The sequence below is a fragment of the Eubalaena glacialis genome, chromosome 19 (assembly GCF_028564815.1).
Source record: "Eubalaena glacialis isolate mEubGla1 chromosome 19, mEubGla1.1.hap2.+ XY, whole genome shotgun sequence".
In the NCBI taxonomy this organism is placed as follows: domain Eukaryota; kingdom Metazoa; phylum Chordata; class Mammalia; order Artiodactyla; family Balaenidae; genus Eubalaena; species Eubalaena glacialis.
Genome location: NC_083734.1, coordinates 41,715,923 through 41,735,741, shown reverse-complemented (window position 1 = coordinate 41,735,741; position 19,819 = coordinate 41,715,923). Strand labels below are relative to the sequence as shown.

At 54.5% G+C, this 19,819-nt stretch overlaps 2 protein-coding genes across 3 annotated transcripts; one reads left to right on the top strand and one right to left on the bottom strand.

The window, feature by feature from the left end:
- The first annotated feature begins 5,399 nt into the window (after nucleotides 1–5,399).
- Nucleotides 5,400–9,850, top strand: NAGS (N-acetylglutamate synthase). Its single transcript, XM_061175853.1, has 7 exons — nucleotides 5,400–5,825; nucleotides 6,394–6,668; nucleotides 6,783–6,996; nucleotides 7,296–7,476; nucleotides 8,029–8,200; nucleotides 8,299–8,481; nucleotides 9,684–9,850. Exons 1-7 carry the CDS (start codon nucleotides 5,400–5,402, stop codon nucleotides 9,835–9,837), a joined length of 1,605 nt encoding a protein of 534 aa, XP_061031836.1. The 3' UTR covers nucleotides 9,838–9,850.
- A 1,410-nt stretch (nucleotides 9,851–11,260) lies between these two features.
- On the bottom strand, nucleotides 11,261–14,791 carry TMEM101 (transmembrane protein 101). 2 transcript variants are annotated; one of them, XM_061175877.1, is made up of 4 exons: nucleotides 14,626–14,791; nucleotides 14,121–14,301; nucleotides 13,088–13,234; nucleotides 11,261–12,305 (listed from the first exon to the last, which is right to left on the bottom strand). In XM_061175877.1, exons 1-4 carry the CDS (start codon nucleotides 14,760–14,762, stop codon nucleotides 11,997–11,999), a joined length of 774 nt encoding a protein of 257 aa, XP_061031860.1. In that variant the 5' UTR covers nucleotides 14,763–14,791; the 3' UTR covers nucleotides 11,261–11,996. The 2 variants fall into 2 exon arrangements, with proteins under 2 accessions (XP_061031860.1, XP_061031861.1); XM_061175878.1 differs by lacking the exon at nucleotides 13,088–13,234.
- Nucleotides 14,792–19,819: the final 5,028 nt, after the last annotated feature.

Below are 19,819 nucleotides of genomic sequence, written 5' to 3'. Positions count from 1 at the left end.
TCCAAGGGACTCTCGTGGCTTCGTTCTGTCCCCAGACCTCTCTCAGCTCCTGGAGGCCCCGTAGTACACTGCGAGCACTGCTCTCCGCTTAAATGATGGGGTGGGCTAACGTGCTGGACTCGGGGACCCCACTGAGGGCACAACAGGGGCCTCCGGGAGGGACACCTAGACCTTACATAACAAAGCAAGAAGGAACGGAGACCGAGGACAGCACGGTGGGCAGGAGAGATGAAGAGATGAATGTAAAAGGGAGGCTTGGCGCCATCTTCCAATCAGATCAGACTAAGGGGCCGGAGAATGGGTTGGATACCACCTCTGAGTGCTGATTTTTGTTTCCGGTAACATCAGCATAACTTGATGAATGGTGATTCCTGATAAGGAGAGTGTGCCCAAGCAAAGCAGGTCCGTTGGCCAATGCACAGCAAACCAAACGCTGAGATGCCAAGGTTCGCAGCCGAGAAAGAGTTTACTCACAAGGCAGCCAAGTAAAGAGATGGGAGAACAAGTCTCAGATTGCCTCCCTGAAGTCCGGTCGTCTATTCCTTTTAACAAACCCCCGGGGCAGCAGCGAGAGAGAGGCAGAGAGTAGGGAGCCCCTGCTGGACAAGAGGTTCATGGCACATTTGGAACTGAAAATCTTATATCCATAAATCTGTGGGTTTCCTCCTCCACATTGTACTATGTATTTGTGGAGTATTTAGTATTTCACATATTTATGCCTTGGAGGAAAACTATGCCTGGAAGGAGAAAACTAGCTTTTACTAATTGTTTATATTATGTCAGACTGGGAACATGCACGTATGGGAATTCATTGAATCTTTTATTTTGCAAATGTCCAAGCATTCATAAAAGTTGGGAGATTGTATAGTGAATCCCCTGTATCCATCATCCAGCTTCAACAAGTAGCAACTCTTAACTCATTGTGGCTCTGTTCCCCCACCACCCTTTCCCTTCTCCTGGGTTATTTTGAAGAAAATTCAAGGCATCTTATCTTTTCATGTATAAATATTCAGTATGTATACTAAAAGATATGGAATCATTTTTAAAACATTAACAGACAATCATATCACATCTAAAATATTAATATATCAAGTATTTTTGTGCTCAAATTTTCCTGATCGTCTAATATTTTATGGTTTGTTTGAATCAGAATCCAAATAAGGATGAAAAGAGGCTTTTAAAATGCTTCTTTTGATCTATATGTTCATCCTTCCCCTCCTACTCTTTCCTTGCAACTTATTTGTTGAAGAAACCAGGTTGTTTGTCCTATAATGTTTGCCAGGATTTGGCTGACTGCATGCCCACGGAGAACTTTACATCCTCACCACGATTCAATGAGATTAAGTTTTCTTTCCCCCATTTTACAGGTGAGAAAACTGAGGCTCATAGAAGTTAAATGCCTTGCCCAAACCTTTGCCTCCTAGGAAGTGGCAGAGCCCAGGCCTCCTGACTTCCAGCCAAAAAAAATGGGACAGCTTCCTCAGAGCACCTAGTTCAGTACCTGGCACATACTGTGTGCTCCTCACTGGTGGAGAGGGCCGCCTTGGGGCTGCCTGGGCAATCCTAGGGCCAAACCCATGAACACAGATTCCACAGACCCCACAAATCATGAAGCCAGACTTTTCTTTCCACAGGCTCTGCTTCTTTCTCTCTGTCCTCTCTTCATTAATTTATCCAATAAATAACTACTGGGCACCTCTCACATGCCAGATGTCATCCGGGCATATGAATGAGTATGGCTGTGTGCCTCTGTACATGGGTAGATGGGTATGGTCTCGGGGAGAAGTGGGTTCTGCTTCTAACTCTGCATGTAGTGTGTGTGTGTACACAAGTCTGTGTACATTTGTATCTCCAGATCTAAATATCCCTGTGGTTGTCGATGACTACAACTGGCTGTATAGTTGTGTGTTCTCAGTATCTTTCCATGTAAACGTGCGTGTGTTTCTATGTATGACACAGTCACTGAGAAAGCCTCCACAAATGTACACAATTCTGTGTGCATATGTGTGTCTGAGCGGACCTGTGTCTCTCTGTATACCTGTGTGTCTACACACGTGTATCTCTCTATGTGCATATATGTGCCTGTGTGACTATGGATGCTGGAGCTCTCCATGTTATGTACTCTGTGTATCTCTGTACGCTTGTGTGTCTACACACCTGTGTATCTGTGTGTATGTCCCCTCTGGTGCTGCGATTGGGACGGTCAGCTATCAACCCTCACCTGCCCAGATTCCTGTCACCTCCATGCCCACCTATACTAAGTGGCAGTCAAGGAGGACTCTCATGGGAGGGAAAACATGGGCCCTTCAAACCAGCCCCTGTGACCAGGGCTGAGGCCCCTGCTGAGGGGAGTGTCTGGAGGGGTTGGAAGGTTGTGTCTGCTCCCAGCATCTCGAGGACCCGAGGCCTGATTAGAAGATAGGAGCCTGATTCTGGGCCCATTGACAATAGGCTTTGCTCTGAAAGATGAAACATCAGCCAGCTTCAGAGGGGAAAACATAAAATTCAAGCAGGAACCATAGGCCAACAATGATCCTGTAGGCCTTCAGTTCAGAGGGGTGGGTCAGGTAGGGGTGTTGACCCCATACCCGCAGCCATCTCCTCCAGAAAGCAGGGCCAATTCCCCAACCACGGGCTGGCCTTCTCCAGGGAGAGTGACCCCAGGGTCACCTGGCCCGGAGTTAATCATCTACTCGGGGTATCCCTGGGCCCCATTGGCTGCCTGGGGACACGGCCCTCTGGGCTGAAACCCAAAGGAGAGGGAAGGAGTTCCCCAGCCAGTGTCTGCCCCACCGGCCTAGGGGAAATGGGGAGGATGCTGTTGGCTACTGGACCTGGTGGGCCCTCAGGAAGCCCCCAGTCTGGGAAGGAGACAGCAGCCCCGCCCTCAGGAAGCCCCAGTCTGAAGGGAGAGGCCATCCTTGCCCTCACGGGGGCCCCAAGCTGGCAAGAAGCAGGACTCAGCCGCAGCTGGGGGGAAAGGACCTAAAAGGGGTGTACACTTTAGTTGGAAGAAGCGAAGAGGGGCCAGGGCAGGGGCAGAGACCCAGAGCAGCAAAAGCGGGAGAGACCCAGAAAGAGGAAATCTGAGTAAAGAGTGGCCCAGGAGGGTGGGCGCTGACGAGGGGCTTGGATGGAGAGACCGGGAAGGGGAAGCAGATTTGAGGTTGAGGGTCTCTGAGAGCAGAAAGAAGGAAAATGATTTGGGCTCCAAGGGTTAAGACCACCTCCTCTAGTGGATTCTGGGAAGTGTGGGGATCGGAGGGGCAACAGTAAAGAGAGAAGAGAACGAAGGCCCTGGAGGCGGCCCCTCAGGGCAAGGGGTACACACCCTCCCTGCCATTGCTTCACTCCGTTGGAACTCAGGATTTCTAAGTAGGAAAACGGAAAAGTCAATGGAGGAGATCACAGAGGTCAGCTCCCGTCTCCCCCTGCCAGGAGTCTCCTGCCCAGGATGGTGCGTGCATGTGCTGTGCTGTGTGTGCGTATGTGCCTGCTTGTGTACGTGTGCACGTGTTCACGCGAACGTGTGTTTTGGTGGGGGATCCCTGGAAGGGTCAGTGCACTCACACAGCATCCTCTGGGATACTCAGGAGAGAAGAGCCCAGACCGCTGCTCCCCATTCAGGCAGAGCCTGACACCCAGCACAGGGAACACAGAGCTGTACGAAAGGAAGGAAAGAGCAGGGGGTAGGAACTCAGGATGTCAAGGGTCCAGCCATGACACTAACAAGCTGTGCGACCTCGGCCAAGTCACCTCCCCTCTACAGTTGATTGCACCACCCTCTGTAAAGACAGAGGGTGGGACCCCATCAGGATAGAGTGTACCCGAGGGCAGGATATGTACAACCGTTAGCACACCAGGTGTTTTTAGGCAGCACAGGGGATACAGTATTAAGCAACAATGAATCACATCCTGTGAAAGTTTTCAAGTCCTTTTCAAATCTTGCTTAAGAGCATGGATCGGGAGCAAAACTGCTTTGCTTCAAAGACCAGCTCCGCTGCTTATGAACTGAATGACCTTGTCCCTCACATGTTTCTGTGCCTCAATTTCCTCGTCTATAAAATGGATGTAATAATAATACCAATTCTGGAGTCATTGTAAGGATTAAATGAGTTACTATTTGTGAAGTGCTTTGCACAGTGCCTGCCGTTCTGCATGTGTCAGCAGCTATGATTCTACCATGGAGAAAGCCTCACAGTGTGCTAGGGGATCTCTACCACCTGGTGCTTGCTAACATTCTTTGTTTCCAAGAGAAGCAGGCAACACTATCCAGCTGGAATTTATAACATTTTGTTCTCTCTTTATTTGTAAGACTTTCTTTCAAGTGATAATGGCCTTCTAGTTACAATCCTGATGTGGATAAATTTTAAAATTAATAAGTTCATTTTTTTTTAAGTCTTTATTGAATTTGTTACAATACTGCTTCTGTTTTTTATATTTTGGTTTTTTGGCCCCGAGGCATGTGGGATCTTAGCTCCCCGACCAGGGATTGAACCCGCACCCCCTGCATTGGAAGGGGGAGTCTTAACCACTGGACTGCCAAGTCACAGGATTAATTCTAGCCACTCATTGAAGAGTAGACTGAAGGGGCAAGGGTGGAAGCAGGAAGTCTAATTAGCAGAGTATTGAGATAATAGAAGTGGGAGGTGATGGAGGCTTGCACTGGGGGGGATGGGGGATGGGGGGGGTTGGTAGAGGAAGCAAGAAGGCACATGTCATATTTTTTCATAATTCAGAATGTTAATTTCATTATACCATATTATAACATTTGGTTTCTCTGGCAAAAAAAAAAAAAGTTTAAAGAAAAACTTTAACACTAATAAGGGGTGATTTGAAGATATGACAAAATTCTTCAAGGTGGTACCCAGTGGCTGGCGTTTGGCAAACTCTGGTAACCTCGTGATTCCATCTTCTTTGAGCTCCAACAGGACAGAGGCATCCCCGCTCTCCACGCTTTCACTCTTCCCCCACCTCTCCCTCCAGTCTCCTCCCTCAGCCAGGTGGCAATTGCCACCTGCTCTCCCCTCTTGCCCTAATCAGACTCCCCCTTAATCATTCAAGACCCCGCAGAGCGCCATATCCACCTGTGGGTCCCCGAGCCCTTCCTGGAACCGGCCTTGGCAGCAAATTAAAGACACCCAGCCACCGTTTATCTCTGCCTCGTGACTCTCGTTAGTGGGTTCCATCCCCTCACCCCAGGGGCGGGGGATCCTGTCGGCGCCGCCTTCTGACCCATGGCCTGACCCTCCTCAAACGCACCGGGAGGCGACTCCGCGCCCCCCCGTCGGCGCCCCGCCCCGGCAGTCCCAGCCCCGCGCCGCCGCAGGTTAAGAGGCCCCCAGAGCCAGGAGCTCCGGACAGACGGTCACTTGGGGGGGCGAGCTGGTTTGGTTGTCATGGCGACGGCGCGGTTGGCCTGGGCCCTGCGGGCCGCCTCTGCGGGCGGGAGGCTGCGCGGCCCCCAAGGCACTGGGGGCGCCCGGAGGCTCAGCGGCAGCGCGCGGCGGCGGGCGGCCAGGGCCACCAGCCCGGGACGCCGGCTCAGCACCGCCTGGGCGCCGGCCCAGCCCGCCCAAGAGGAGGCCGAGGGCGCCATGTACGACGCCCACTCGCCTGCAGCGGAGGAGCCGTCGTGGACACTGCCCCCCGCGCCCCCGGTGTCCCCCGACTCCCCCGGGCCCCCGGCCGGCCGCTCGCTGGTGCAGCGGGACATCCAGGCCTTCCTGAACCAGTGTGGGGCCAGCCCCGGGGAGGCGCGCCACTGGCTCACGCAGTTCCAGACCTGCCACCACTCCGCGGACAGGCCCTTTGCCGTCATCGAGGTGAGAGCCCGGCGTCGGCCGGGTCACAGACAGGGGATGGGGGCTGTGTAGCGACGTGTCGCCAGGCATGGCAGGACGGGCTGCGGACTCTGCGCAGCGGAGCCAGGAAGGGGCTCGACGGAGCCCAGACGAGCGCCTGGGACTGCGCGAGGCTGTGCGCTCCTCGAAAAGTCTCGAGCCCAGCCCGGGTGAGGAGCCTCGGGTCCCCAGCCCGTCAAACGAGATGCGCCAGAGAAGTCCTCCCATCCTGGGCGCAGTTAGGGGTTCAGTTGGCAGTTGGGGAACCGTGATAGAAGCCGCCTGCGTCACCCCTCCCCCTAAGGTGTCCTACAGTCCAAGGTCGCAGGGAGGAGCGGAGGGAGGAACACTAGTGTGAGATAAGAGGATGGCAAGACCCAACGGGGCAAAGGGCGAAGCAGGTGGGCGCAGGTGGCCAGAAATGGAGCCTGACAGCTCCTGAGCAGGGTGGGGGCCCCGAGAGGGCCCTGAGGACCCGGCTGTAGGAGCAAGCGGGTGCAGCAGGAGTCAGGGCCGGTGTCGTGCCCGTTGAACGCCCACTCCTCCGCAGGTGGACGAGGAGGTGCTCAAGTGCCCTAAGGCCGTATCCAGCCTGGCCTTCGCCCTGGCCTTCCTGCAGCGCATGGACATGAAGCCGCTGGTGGTCCTGGGGCTGCCCGCTCCCACGGCGCCCTCGGGCTGTCTTTCCTTCTGGGAGGCCAAGGCACAGCTTGCCCAGAGTTGCAAGGTGCTGGTGGACGCCCTGCGGCACAATGCCGCCACTGCCGTGCCTTTTTTTGGCGGCGGGTCGGTGCTGGGCGCTGCTGAGCCAGACCCTCATGCCAGGTTAGTGCTGACCCTGCCTGCCCCTGCGTCCTCAGATCACGCTACTCCGCCCGCCCAGCCCCAGACCCGCGGGTCCTGGAGGCAACCTCCTTGAGCACCACATCTGGCCCACAGCTATGGCGGCATCGTCTCGGTGGAGACCGACCTACTACAGTGGTGCCTGGAGTCGGGCAGCATCCCCATCCTGTGCCCCATCGGGGAGACGGCCGCCCGCCGCTCCGTGCTCCTGGACTCACTGGAGGTGACCGCGTCCCTGGCCAAGGCGCTGCAGCCCACCAAAATCATCTTCCTCAATACCACGGGCGGTCTGCACGACAGCAGTCACAAGGTGTGTCTCCTCCTTTTGGACCCCACTCCCCGCGACTCTGCGCCTGGCTGAGCCGCTCTCTTAGGTGCCCTGCACGCCTCCCAGACGGGCCCCCGAGTCACTCTCTCTCCAGCCGCATGGGTCGGAAATGGAGTGTCAGGGAGGGACTCAGCCTATGGTGCTCAGATCTGAGCCCTCCCTGGCCAAGGACTTCGGGAGGAAGTAAGGGAAAAGGGGTCAGTGAGGAGAGGTCCGTGGGGCGGGGCCACAGTCCTTGTCCGGCTGCAGGTCGGAGGCTCACTCCCTCGTCCTGGACACAGGTCCTGAGTAACGTGAACTTGCCCGCCGACCTGGACCTAGTGACCAACGCCGAGTGGGTGAGCACCAAAGAACGGCAGCAGATTCGGCTCATCGTGGACGTGCTCAGCCGCCTGCCTCACCACTCCTCGGCTGTCATCACCGACGCCAGCACGCTGCTCACCGAGCTCTTCAGCAACAAGGGTGAGGGCCGGGGCGGGGGGCGCGCCGGGGTTTGGGGAGCCTGGAGAAGCGGCTTCCTCTCCAGACAGTAAAGGCTTCCTGCTCTTGCCAAACCTGCGGGAGGTGAGCAAGGAGGTGGACGGCCCTGGGCTAGAACTTGGGTGGAACTAGACAGATGGGAGGGACTTGGGTGGGTGGGAGGAACCGCAGACCCAGCGGAACCAAGTGGAATGGACAGAGCTAGGAAACGTGGGCGGGGTTTGGATGGGTGGGCGGGACCAGGGGTGGGGGAGGACAAGGGTAGGCGGGACTAGGAGAGGTAGGTGGGACTACAGGCGATACGCGGAACTTGAGGGACAAACTGCCCGGGGAAAAAGCAAATCCCTGAGTGAAAATCGCGCACAAATCTATGCAGACCTTAGGAAGCGTCTTACTGTGGAGAGCTCCCAAAGAGAGTAACTGTCCCACCAGCCCCTGTCCAATCTGGAACCCCACCAGGCTGCGCAAACGGAGGAGCGGAGGGGACCTGGATCTCGGGCTGAACTAACCCCTCCTCCTCCATCCCACCACCAGGGTCCGGGACGCTGTTCAAGAACGCCGAGCGGATGCTGCGAGTGCGCAGCCTGGACAGCCTGGACCAGGGCCTCCTAGTGAACCTGGTCAACGCCAGCTTTGGCAAAAAGCTCCGGGACGACTACTTGGCCTCGCTGCGCCCGAGGTTGCACTCTGTCTACGTCTCTGAGGGGTGAGCCTGCGGGGCCCAGAGGGCAGGGACCAAGGGACAGAGCCGGGGAGCTTTGGACCAAGGAGAGGTCCCAGCCTGCCTCTCCCCCGCTGCGCCAGGTACAACGCGGCTGCCATTCTGACCACGGAGCCCGTACTTGGGGGCACCCCGTATCTAGACAAGTTTGTGGTGAGCTCCAGCCGCCAGGGCCAAGGCTCCGGCCAGATGCTGTGGGAGCGCCTGCGGCGGGACCTGCAGACGCTTTTCTGGCGCTCCCGGGTCACCAACCCCATCAATCCCTGGTAGGTCCCGCCCCTCCCGGCTCTGGGCTGGGCCCCATCCCCACTCTCCTCTCTCCAGCTCTGGCCAGCTACGCCCGGGGACCACCAGCCAGGAAGGCTGGGCCTCCCTTTCTTTCATTAGCCATTCTTCCCCAAGGGAAATGGCCCGCTCAGTGTGGCCCCACATTCCCCAGGGAGTGGACCACACACGGAGCCTGAGATTTCCCTAGAGGCAGAGCACACTTAACCCGGCTCTGCCCTGCTAGGGTAGATTCCTTGAAGACAGTCTCCACCCGGGAAGCAGCCTGCCTCTCCCAGGGTCTGGAGAAATCCAGCCCCTCAGGGCTCTATTCCAGGCCCAGTTGCCGAGCTCTGACCCCAGGCCCATTGCATCTCCAGTGGAACACTCCCTCCTCTCTTTCCTTCTGCAGTTATCACCTCATCCCCCACTACCCTGCTCTGTGGGCACCAAGAAGTGAACAAGAAGCCCTCCCCGGGCTGCACAGCCAAGGCAGTGCAGAGAGAGCAAAAGAGGGCCTCACTCTAACCCTCCTAGCTGTGTGACTCTGGCTAGTTAGCTAACTTCTCTGAGCCTTAGCTGCTTCTCTGTGAAAAAAGCATAACAACACCAGGCTGTTGGCTAATGCTATAAGGATAAAATCAGATTACAGACCACAGGTCCTAGCAGAGGGTCCAGCACGTACAGGCATACCCCAGAGATATTGCCAGTTTGGTTCCAGACCTCCACAATAAAGTGAATATTGCAATAAAGCAAATCACATGAATTTTTTGGTTTCCGAGTATATATAAAAGTTATGTTTACACTATACTGTAGTCTATTAAGTGTGCAATAGCATTATGTCTAAAAAAAATGTATATACCTTAATTTTAAAATACTTTTATTGCTACAAACTGCTAACCATCACTTGAGCCTTCAGTGAATAATCATCTATTTGCTGGTGAAGGGTTTGAAATATTGCAAGAATTACCAAAATGCAACGCAGAGACACGAAGTGAGCAAATGCTGTTGGAAAAATTACCCGGATAGACTTGCTCCACACAGGGTTTCCACAAACCTTCAATTTGTAAAAAACGCAGTACCTGCAAAGCACAATAAAGTGAAGCGCAATAAAACGAAGTATGCCTGTAGTAGGTCCTCAGTAAATGAACCAGTGAGTAGTGAGCACTGGTCTTGCCTAAAACCTATCTCCCACCTCCACCAGGTACTTCAAACACAGCGATGGCAGCTTCTCCAACAAGCAGTGGATCTTCTTCTGGTTTGGCCTGGCCGACATCCGGGACTCTTACGAGCTGGTCAACCACGCCAAGGGGCTGCCAGACTCCTTCTGCAAGCCGGCTTCTGACCCAGGCAGCTGACCCTCTCCACCAGCCCTGCAGGCCCTGGGACAGCCAGGGTGGACCAAAAGCCATGCCTGCTGAAGGTGACCCAAGGCAGCCACAGGCCGGACCAGGCTTGTTGGCTGAGTGAGCTGCAGAGAAGGCAGCAGCCCCTACTCTACCCTGCCCAGAGGGGGGCACCCAAATGAGGACAAGTGCAGGAAGGAGAAGGGCCTGCCCAAGACCCCCTACTTGCTCCAAAGCACAACCAGATGGCCTTGAATTTTCAGTCTAGGGATTTGGGGGAAGGAGGGCTTGCCTTTGAGGGCTCAAGGCTTACGGGTGGGCCAGTGTCTGTGGTCTCTGTGCTGTTTTGAGGCTCCCTTGCCCAAAATATCACCCACATCTGCCTGATATTCCACCATTCGTTTTAGTTCCTTCGGGTCTTGCAACTTTTCAGGAGACCTTGATTAAAATGCAAATACTTGTCTGAAAGTCAGCTCACACTTGAAAGGAAATTAGCAGTGACCCTCTGGAAACCAGATCTTGAGGGCTGGGGAACCTCTTCCTAGAGGGAAGAGAGGAGCTAAATGAGGCCGAGGCCCCTGGATGAATGCTGCCACCACCTCCCCCCTCCCCCAGCTGTCAGCAGTCCCCAGAGGGACTCCCCTACCCCTTAGTTAGGAAACATCTTCCATTCCACAGACCAGACTGACAGCAGGCCCAGCTTCCTTTCCAGGCAGGGCTCAGGGCCAAGCCCAGACTTGGATGTTTTCCCCTGGGCCCCCCTGGAGGTTGTGTCTCCATCTTTGCAGGAAGAGAACATCTCAGACGGGTAGGAGTCCAAAGCCTGAGGTTTCATTTGACATTTTTGTCCCCCACGATGTGCCAGGCACCATACTGGCTGCTGGGGCTACTTTCTGTCAGGAGGTGTGTGAACGAGTAGGGAGAGGGTCACCATGGCACACACACCAGGGGCTGCTGTGACACAACCAACCCCCAAGAGAGGGCTGGTGTCGAGTACATATCTGGGCATGGGCATTAGACAGACCTGACCTGGAATCCAGCTCTGTGGCTTGAGGCAAGCTGCTCACCTTCTCTGAGCCTCCATTTCCTCACCTGTGAAATGAAAACTCCTCAGCCTCGTAGTGACGCTTAATATCAGTTCTCTCCCTCTAGCTGCCCTCACCAAAGATTTCTTCGAAAAGAGCTGGCACCAAATGGGGAGGAAAAGATAAGCCACAAGAGGGACTGAAGTGAAAGGTCAAAGCATATACTACAGGGAGCATTCGGAGACTGTTGAAAAGAGAGCCAAAGGACTGTGGGAACTCTCAGAACAGGGGAAAGATCATGGGCGGATCAAGGTGGGGCTTAACCAGATATGGTATTTCAAGAAACCCAAGATCAATCCCAGCCAATGGCTAAGTGCCCCGTGGGGAGAACAGAGAAGCAAAGCCAAATGTCTATATAAAATGTTTATTTTTGGAGGACTGTGTGGTCTGGTGTTTGGGAGGGCACTCACCCCACCAGGCCAACCACGGAGCTGGAAACAGAAGGCCAGAGGCAGGAAGTTGCCGCTGCCTGTCCCACCCCTGCAAACCCCAGAGTAAACTGGGGCCTGCCCTACCCTCAAGGTGGGTGACAGCTAGTGCTGTTTCTGCCCCTGGCACACCCTGAGAGCCCACATGACTTCCGTGGTGCCCGGCCCCTCTGCTCCTCCTGGGCCTGATCCACGTGTCAACATGCACACTCACTCACTCTCAGTCTCACAAAAGCACTGCAGAGCCTAGCTGCATCTGCCAGGTTCAAAAAGGGATTTTTCACATTGGCTCACTTCTGGTTCTTCTCTCTCCCACTCTCAGTACCCTACCCTAGCCCTGCCTTACTCCCTTCCCTGGGACAGGAGACCCAAGGGAGCAGCTGGTCTCAGCTCTCCTCATAACAAACAGGAAAAAGAAACCTGTAAGGCAGAGTCATCAGGGCTCCCACCCCACCAAGGCCCAAGCCCAGGAATTGGGGACGAGACCTGCCTCTTACCAACACACGCACACACATGCGTACGCACACACATGCACACAACGCAAGTGATCAAACAAATAGACCAAAAAGCATAAATAAACATAACTGGGCCAGCAGGGAGGAAGGTAGGGTAGCCCTCAGTGGCTCCCCGCACCCATCTCAGACTCCCGCTGTGCAACTCAGCCGTCAGTGGCCAGGATGACAGCGGCCCCAAAGATGCCCACGCTCTCTCCAAGGAGCTTCATCTGGTTCCAGAACTCAACACGCCGCGTGTTATGCCAGTAGGCAACATTGCCATCAATGAGCAGCATAACCGGGGGCAGCAGGACAGCCAAGATCTGGGCAGCCAGGGTCACGTAGTAGCCTGACAGGAAAGCCAGGGCCAGGACGCCATACAGCACGAAGAAGAGCTGGATCATCAGCTCCCCTCCCGGGAGATGGTTCAGATACGCCAGCCGGTCCTCTTTGCTGTGCTGCAGCGAGTAGGCCTAGAGACACAGCATCCTCTAAGGCTCTGCAACAGGCTGAGGAGCCTGCCTGGGTAAGGCCACGCCTGGCATGCAAGCCAGCCCCTACAAGGTGGGCTTCTGACTCCCCTCTCAGACTGGGGGCTTTCTGACAGTAAGGCCTGTGTCTCCCCATCTGACTAGGGAGCTCCATGAGGTTAGGACCTCTGTCTCTCCTCACCCTGGGGTCTCAGAAGGGAGGAGGTTCCACAGTCAGACCGGGGCTCTCACCTCTGAATACAGAGCTCTGCACATGGGAGATGGGGCCCAGCAACTAAGATGAAGCCAAGTGTCTTGGGGCCTGTCCACGTCCCCATCCACACTGGCCTCCCCGAGCACCAGGGAGGACGTAACTGGCTACACTACGCAGCCCCATCAGCTGTAAGTGGCAGAGTCCCATCTGGGACCTGAACTCTACCAAACCTCTCCTTTGTCCCCTCTCCCAGTCCTCTGGGGGCTGAAGCCATGAGAGGACCCGTCCCGCTTGTTCTCCTGGCTCTCAGGCTTGGGACTGAAGGGTCGATCCATCCTCTTCTCTCCCCAGTGGCAATAATGCTGGAAGAAGGGACTCTCAGCCAGGTCTCGGGCACTTGAAGGGCCCCCGAGGCCCAGAATTTGGCAGGGGCAACTGCCGGGAGTCAGGCCATCAGGAACTACATGCAAGGCCTCGTTCTGCCCACCTCCCTGGGTTCTGCCAGGCGCCAGGCACGGGCTCACTTCTCGCTCCCAGTCAAGCACCTCCAGCCAACAGTCCCCCAACCTACCACGCAGATGAGGTAGATGCCCAGGAAGACCTGGCCGGTGGACTGGAGGGAACGGCTGCGGGGTTTCCGACGGTACAGCTCCCCAGCACCGCTGGCCAGCACAAGAAAGCCACCGATGACGGCAACTGTGCGAGAGTACATACGGACCTAGGCCGAGGCGAGGGGACCCCAGTCAGGACCTGAAGCCACCACACTTCTCCTGGCTGCCCGGAGCGCAGAACTGCCCATCGCTATACATCCCATTCCACCTGATGAACCCTCTTACCATTTCCAAGTGTGGTGGGCAGGTAGAGCAGAGATAGGTAATTCTTTTTACCAGAAGTAGAAACTGAGGCCCAGAGGGGTTAATAAAATTGTCCAAGGTCCTACAGAAAGTAAGTGGCAAAACCCAGATACCAAGCGTTGCCCCCCTCCCCACCCCCAGGTCTGCACACTCGAAGCCCAATGTTCTTTCTGCTATATAGTATACGCTGTTCCATAAACGAACCATTGATCTCACTGTCCTATAGTTATTCACACATCTGCCTCCCCTATTGGACTGACAGTCCACTCCTTGCGGGTAATGCCTTGGTCCAGGCTTATCTCCAAGCCTGTAGTGCCTGGCACAGGTCCTGGCATCTACAGGCTTAAATGCTGCCCTAGGATTAGATAAGTTTCATAAAATCGGTTGGGTGGACCAGGTACTCTCTAAGGTCCCTTTTGCCCTATGAGTCTGAGATAACTAATGGTTTAAAGGGTTCTGGGAACCAGGTGACCTGGGTTCTGGTCACACCTGTAATGCTAACTGTGGTGTAACTGTGGGAAAGTCTGTTTCGCATCTCTGGACCTCAGTTTGCACACTCTGAAGGGGAGGTTTGCGTGGTCTCTAAGGTCCTTCCATTCTTGCCGTCTGTAATAACCTCTACACGCCTGGGGGTTCAGCCTTTCCAGGCTTCGCACTGTGCTCCTGGCTAGCACCAGGCATTGCCCAACTGTCCCGGGCATTGGCTCCCCAACACCCCAGCGAAGTCCCACTTAGGGCCGAGGCGCTCACCTTCAGCCAGTCCCCGTAGTGGACGTAGCCCCCGATGTAGGCGGCGTAGGTACTAATGGCCAGCTGGAGTGCGGCCCCCAGAGCGAACCAGCGGCGCTTCACTCCAAAGGACATGAAGCTAGCGCACAGCACGGCCGCCCCCATGTCGAAGTACAGGTAGGGCACTGGGATGTCGGGCTTCCTGTGAGCCGGGAGGGGGGAAGGAACGAGGACAGAATGAAGCACAGAATGAAGCGGGGAAAAGAGCCTTGAGACCCCTTGGGTTCCCGCAAGCTCCACTGCTTCCCCAAACCGGAGCCCCCTCTCATGGCTAGGACCCCCACACTACGCTCCATGCCCACCTTGCTCCGGACCAGAGTCCCTAACAAGTCCAAGGTCCCAATTCCTCCCAGTCCAAGGGTCCCAACTTCTGGGCCGCAACTTCTTCCCCGCCTCACCGCACCCCCGTTCCTGGGACAGGCCGGACCGCCCCCGCCGCGTTCGGCGGCCGCGCGGGCCCGCTCACCGGCGCGCCTCGGCCCTCTCAGCGTACAGCATGAGCTGGCTAAAGCAGCCCCAGAAGGGGCAGCGTGTGAGCAACACCGAACCCAACTGCATGATCAGCTGCAGCATCCACCGTCGCGAACCTATCTTCGACGCCATCTTGAGGAAGGGCAGTCCGCCGCGGCCTCATCCCGCGGCCAAGGAGGCCGGCGCGAGCACGCGACGCGCAACTTCCGGGTCTCGCGGGGTTTTTTTTTCCCCTCTTCCGTCAGGAAACAAAGCTCTCGCTCTCTAGTTCTGGACCGAAGGAAGTGTTCTAGCTGCAGGGTTGTCTTTCCTTCTGCCCATGGAGGCTCAAGGGTCCCTTCTTGTAGCTGCAAAGTTGAAAACTAGAGTAGAGGAAGGAACAGTAAGCGAACTAGCCTTTGAATGCAGCTAAACGTAGGCTCCAACCCTAACGCAACCCTGTGACTTTGGGCATATCTCCTACACTTTCCAAGATTCATCTGGGGAACGGAGATGACACCTATCTCACAGGGTTGTTGTGAGGTTTAAATGTGACAGTATTCGTTCGAGCACATAGTAGGGGTTCAATAAATGGTGTACACAACACACACGCACACACACACCCCAGAGGAAATCCCTCTGCTTCTGTTTAAGCTGAAAGTAAAAGGTTTTCCCCATAATTCAGAAAGACACATGCACCCCAATGTTCATTGCAGCACTATTTACAGTAGCCAGGACATGGAAGCAACCTAGCCAGGACATATCCATCAACAGAGGAATGGATAAAGAAGATGTGGTACATATATACCATGGAATATTACTCAGCCATAAAAAGGAACAAAATTGGGTCATTTGTAGAGACATGGATGGACCGAGAAACTGTAAGAGTCTCTACAGAATGAAATAAGTCAGAAAAAGAAAAACAAATATCATATATTAACGCATATATGTGGAATCTGAAAAAATTGGTATAGATGATCTTATTTACAAAGCAGAAATAGAGACACAGACGTACAGAACAAACATATGGATACCAAGGGGGAAAGGAGGGGGTATGATGAATTGGAAGATTGAGATTGACATATATACACTGATACTACGTATAAAATAGATAACTAATGAGAACCTACTGTATAGCACAGGGAACTCTACTCAATGCTCTGTGGTGACCTAAATGAGAAGGAAAACCAAAAAAGAGGGGATATATGTATACGTATAGCTGATTCACTTTGCTGTACAGTAGAAACTAACACAATATTGTAAAGCAACTATACTCCAATAAAAGTTAAAAAAAAAAAAAAAGATGTTTTCCTAAGAGCCACTCGTAGAGAAGTGTGATCTTGGTCTGCCTTCCTTCTGTCCCCTGAGAGAAGAGAGATCTGATGTGGACATATGGTACAACTCAGGCAGTCCATTTCTCCAGCTCCGACGCTCCCATTCTAGCCCAAACTACCACCTTTCGTCAGTTTAGCTGCACCAGGTTTCCAACTGGTCTTCCCCACTTCTCCTTTGGTGCTGTTTGTTCTTAGTTCCTCTATTTTATGTTCTCATAACCAGAAGGCACCCTTCCTTTGAATCAGCACACTGGCAATTATATATTTGTGATTTTTTTGTTGTTGTTGATGACTAGATTAACACTAGATTGTGAGCTCCATGAGGGCAAGGACAGTGTCTGGTTTCTGTTTACAATTATATCCTCAGGGCCTAGTAGACAGGATGCATTCAGGAAATGTGTGCCGAATAGATAAATAAATGAAAAGGTGTTACCGCTATTTCTTGCCTCAGGAATCATTTGTTGAATAAGTAAATGAGCAAAAGTTCTGGACACTCTGGGATTGCCACCACAAAGCCACCCCCACCTATCTTCCTGCACACCCCACCACCACCCTGCAACATAGAAATTCATCTTCTAATATTCAAGTTAAGACTCTACAAGCACTGCCACAAGGCCATTTAATTCAGGAGGTCTGTTTTCATTTCCCTGGGAAAGGGGCCTCCTGTCCAAGAAACATTTCTGACAATATGAATTTAAAATTCCCAATCAGCCAGTGAAAGCTTGGGACAACAAAACACCTTTTCACATCTAATTTTTTACAAAGTCACTAGGATAAAGCCTGGGTATGTGAGAAAGGGATGTATCCAGGCAGAAAACTAGGGAATGAGATTGTGTGATTGCTGGGGTGGGAAAACACCAGTCAAGGGGAATGAGAAAAAGACTGGGTTAAAGGTCATTTTGCCTACCCCTCCCACCCCTCCCACCCCCCGCACCCCCCACCACATGAGGCAAGTTTTCTTCACCAAAATGCAGGCACATACTACAGAATCAACTTTCCAACTGATTTTCTTTTTCCAATCTCCTCACCCAACCCCAATTCAAACGGGACAAGATGCACAGCCATCAGGAAGGAGCTATGGTGTTGAGAACTGGGATAGTGTACGTCCACAAAATAGTTCTAGGAGCCTGCCTGGGTTGTGCCCATGGGAACAGTACCCTTACCCCACCTCCATCATAACTCTAGCAACCAGTTTCTGATCAAGTCCCCAACAGCAGAGGCCAGGGACATGTGTGAGGAAGGGGAAGGAGATGCGGATTAATGCTTTCCTTGTACCCATCCCATCCCAGTTCCCTCCAGTCTTCTACCTTTTAGTGTCCTCTTCCCCAAACAACTGTTGAGGACTAGGGGCCAGATCCCTCTTTCTAGGGCTGGAAAAGATGGCATTGTGCTAGATCGGGGGAAATATGTGAGGAGGGGTGGTTGGCCCTAGGCCCTGAGAGATGAACACAGCCATTTCTCTCTCCCCTCCCACCATTCCTCCCACCCTGCCTGGGCAGACAACTGAGCCCCGAAGACTTCTAAGGACCATCCCTTTTCCTCTCTCACAGCTCCATCTTCTCCCCCTCCTCCAGCTGCCTCTCTAGAGGGCTCCCCTGCTCTCCAGTTCTCCTGGGGCCCCGCCTGCACTTGCACTCAACCATGACCACAGCCACATTGACTAGAATGGTGCCCGATACCTAGCCAAGGCAGAGCTGGGGCTCCACACTGCTCAGCACCGCCCCGCCAGCCGCCCAGGGCTAGCACAAGTCATGCTACCCAGGTCAGCCACACACAAGTGCCACAGGTGGTCCAGCTTCCCAAAGGCCCATTGCAGGTCAGTCGCAGACCCAGGGGTTACTAGTCAGCAGCAGCAGCATGCCTGCTGTTCGGATGCCCGCCACATCTTGAACTTGATATGCTGCAGTAGGTTGCCTACAATAGAGAGCAGGCCCAGTGCTTGCAGGGCTGCAAAGGCCTCAGCCTCCAGCTTGCTGATGTTGGTCCCAGCCAGAGAGCACCTCCAGGCTGGCGCCCCTGACTCACTGTGCCGGTTCCCAGCCAGCCCTGCCAGCACAGGTGGAAGAGGCCCCTGACTCCAGTAGTGCCCAGCTCAGCCCGGTTGTGTGGCTCAGGTCCAGCTGCCCCAAGTTCCCCAGGCCCCACAGGCTGCAGGGGTCCAGGGTAGCAAGCAGGTTGTGAGAGGTCTAGACAGAGCAGAGAGCACAGGGTGATGGAAAAGTCTGGGCACAGGTGAGCCAGCTGGTGTGGCTGAGGTCCAGATGCTCCAGGAAACCCAGGCCCCTCACCCAGGGCTCCACCAGCCAGATCCCTTGGGACACTGTGAGAAAGCAGCGGCACCACAGTCCCCACAGGCCCTGGAAGGAGCCACTTGCCAGGTGGCTGAGACTATTGTGGCTCAGCTCCAAGAGCTAAATTGTCAGGGAGCCTGGGAGGGGGCTGAGCAGGTGGAGGCCCCCACAGTCCACACAATGCCCAAGGCTGGGTGGGTACATGGTGCTGGGCACACTGCCGCCAGACTCCAAGCAAGGCTGATGCCACCGTTGTGGCCATGGCCACTGTGAGGAAGGAGTGGCCACACCTGCCCCATGAGGGGCTGGAGTGAGGATGGCACCAGGCCGTCATGGATGCTGAGAACCTGCGCCACACTCCTCCACCCAGGAGCCTGGGGAAGCACGGTGATGCTAGGAAAGAAAAATAAACGCAAACACCATTCAGAGGTCTCACCATGTTGCCAGGTCCCCCAACATGGTCTCAAGGACACCTTCCCTCCATCTCCCAAGATTTTACCTGCTACCTAGGCATCTGGCAAAAGCCATTTCAGCCTGATACCCCAGCAACCAGATTCCCCCAGCCCCAGACACCCCCCCCCATTCCATTATTCCTACTAGGATGAAAGGCAATCAAGGAAGACGGCCTTTTTAATCCTCTAGACCTTTTTTACTCACACTCCACACCCCACCTCACTTATTTCCCACACGATCGCAGGAGAAACGCTGCCCTCTCCTGCAAGAATAGCTTCAGCTAGATCCTGGCCTAATCTGGCCACTGCGGTCAGGGCCTCAGGCAGAACCCCTGGGCACTCACATATATTCCTGGCACTACTTGCTGAGTGCACTCCCAGCCCAGGAATGGCAGAGGAAGCTCAGCTCTAGTTACCTGCCTTGCTGGCCTCCTGCCAGAGTCCCACCCCCCAAAGCAGGAGCAATCAGCTCTCAGGAAGCCATTACCCTGAGGGTGGAGATGGAGGACAGGTCGAGGAAATCTCCAAGGCCTTTTGGCCTCAAATCCAGGGGAGCAGGACCCTGCCCTGCTTTTCTAAGAGCAGGTGTTCCCCCCTCCACCTCTTTCTCCCTTCTGGAGACCCAGGCCCTCTATTTCTTGTCAGGATGGCAGCTGGAGGCCCCTTGGAGCCCTCCCTCAAGTGAGGAAGCAGCCAGGTGTCTCTTCTTTCATTCCTACTTCCTGCCTAAGACATCTGGACGCAAAGGAAGGGAATGCTCGCGCTTGTTCCCACTAGGCCAAAGGTCAAAGTACTCCACTCTGGCCTTCCAGGAGTACCCAGCATCTCCTTCTGAAACAGAGGGGTCTGGGGCCCGGGTACCCAGTGCTTCTGCCTTGCCCTGGGAGGCTAAACAAGTTACTTTCTCTCTAGGTTCCTGGGTGTGCTCACGAGCCCCACCCAGCAAACTCTTAAAGAGAATAATAATGGCCGTATGGAAGAGATGGTTACCAAGGGCCAGGCATCTCATTAAAGGCTTCATTTAATTCTCAACTAAGACACTCATTCCACAGATGAGGGAACTGATGCTTGGCAAGGCAAGGTAAGTTGCCAAGTCATACTGCTAATTAGTGGCAGAGGTGAAATCTGACATG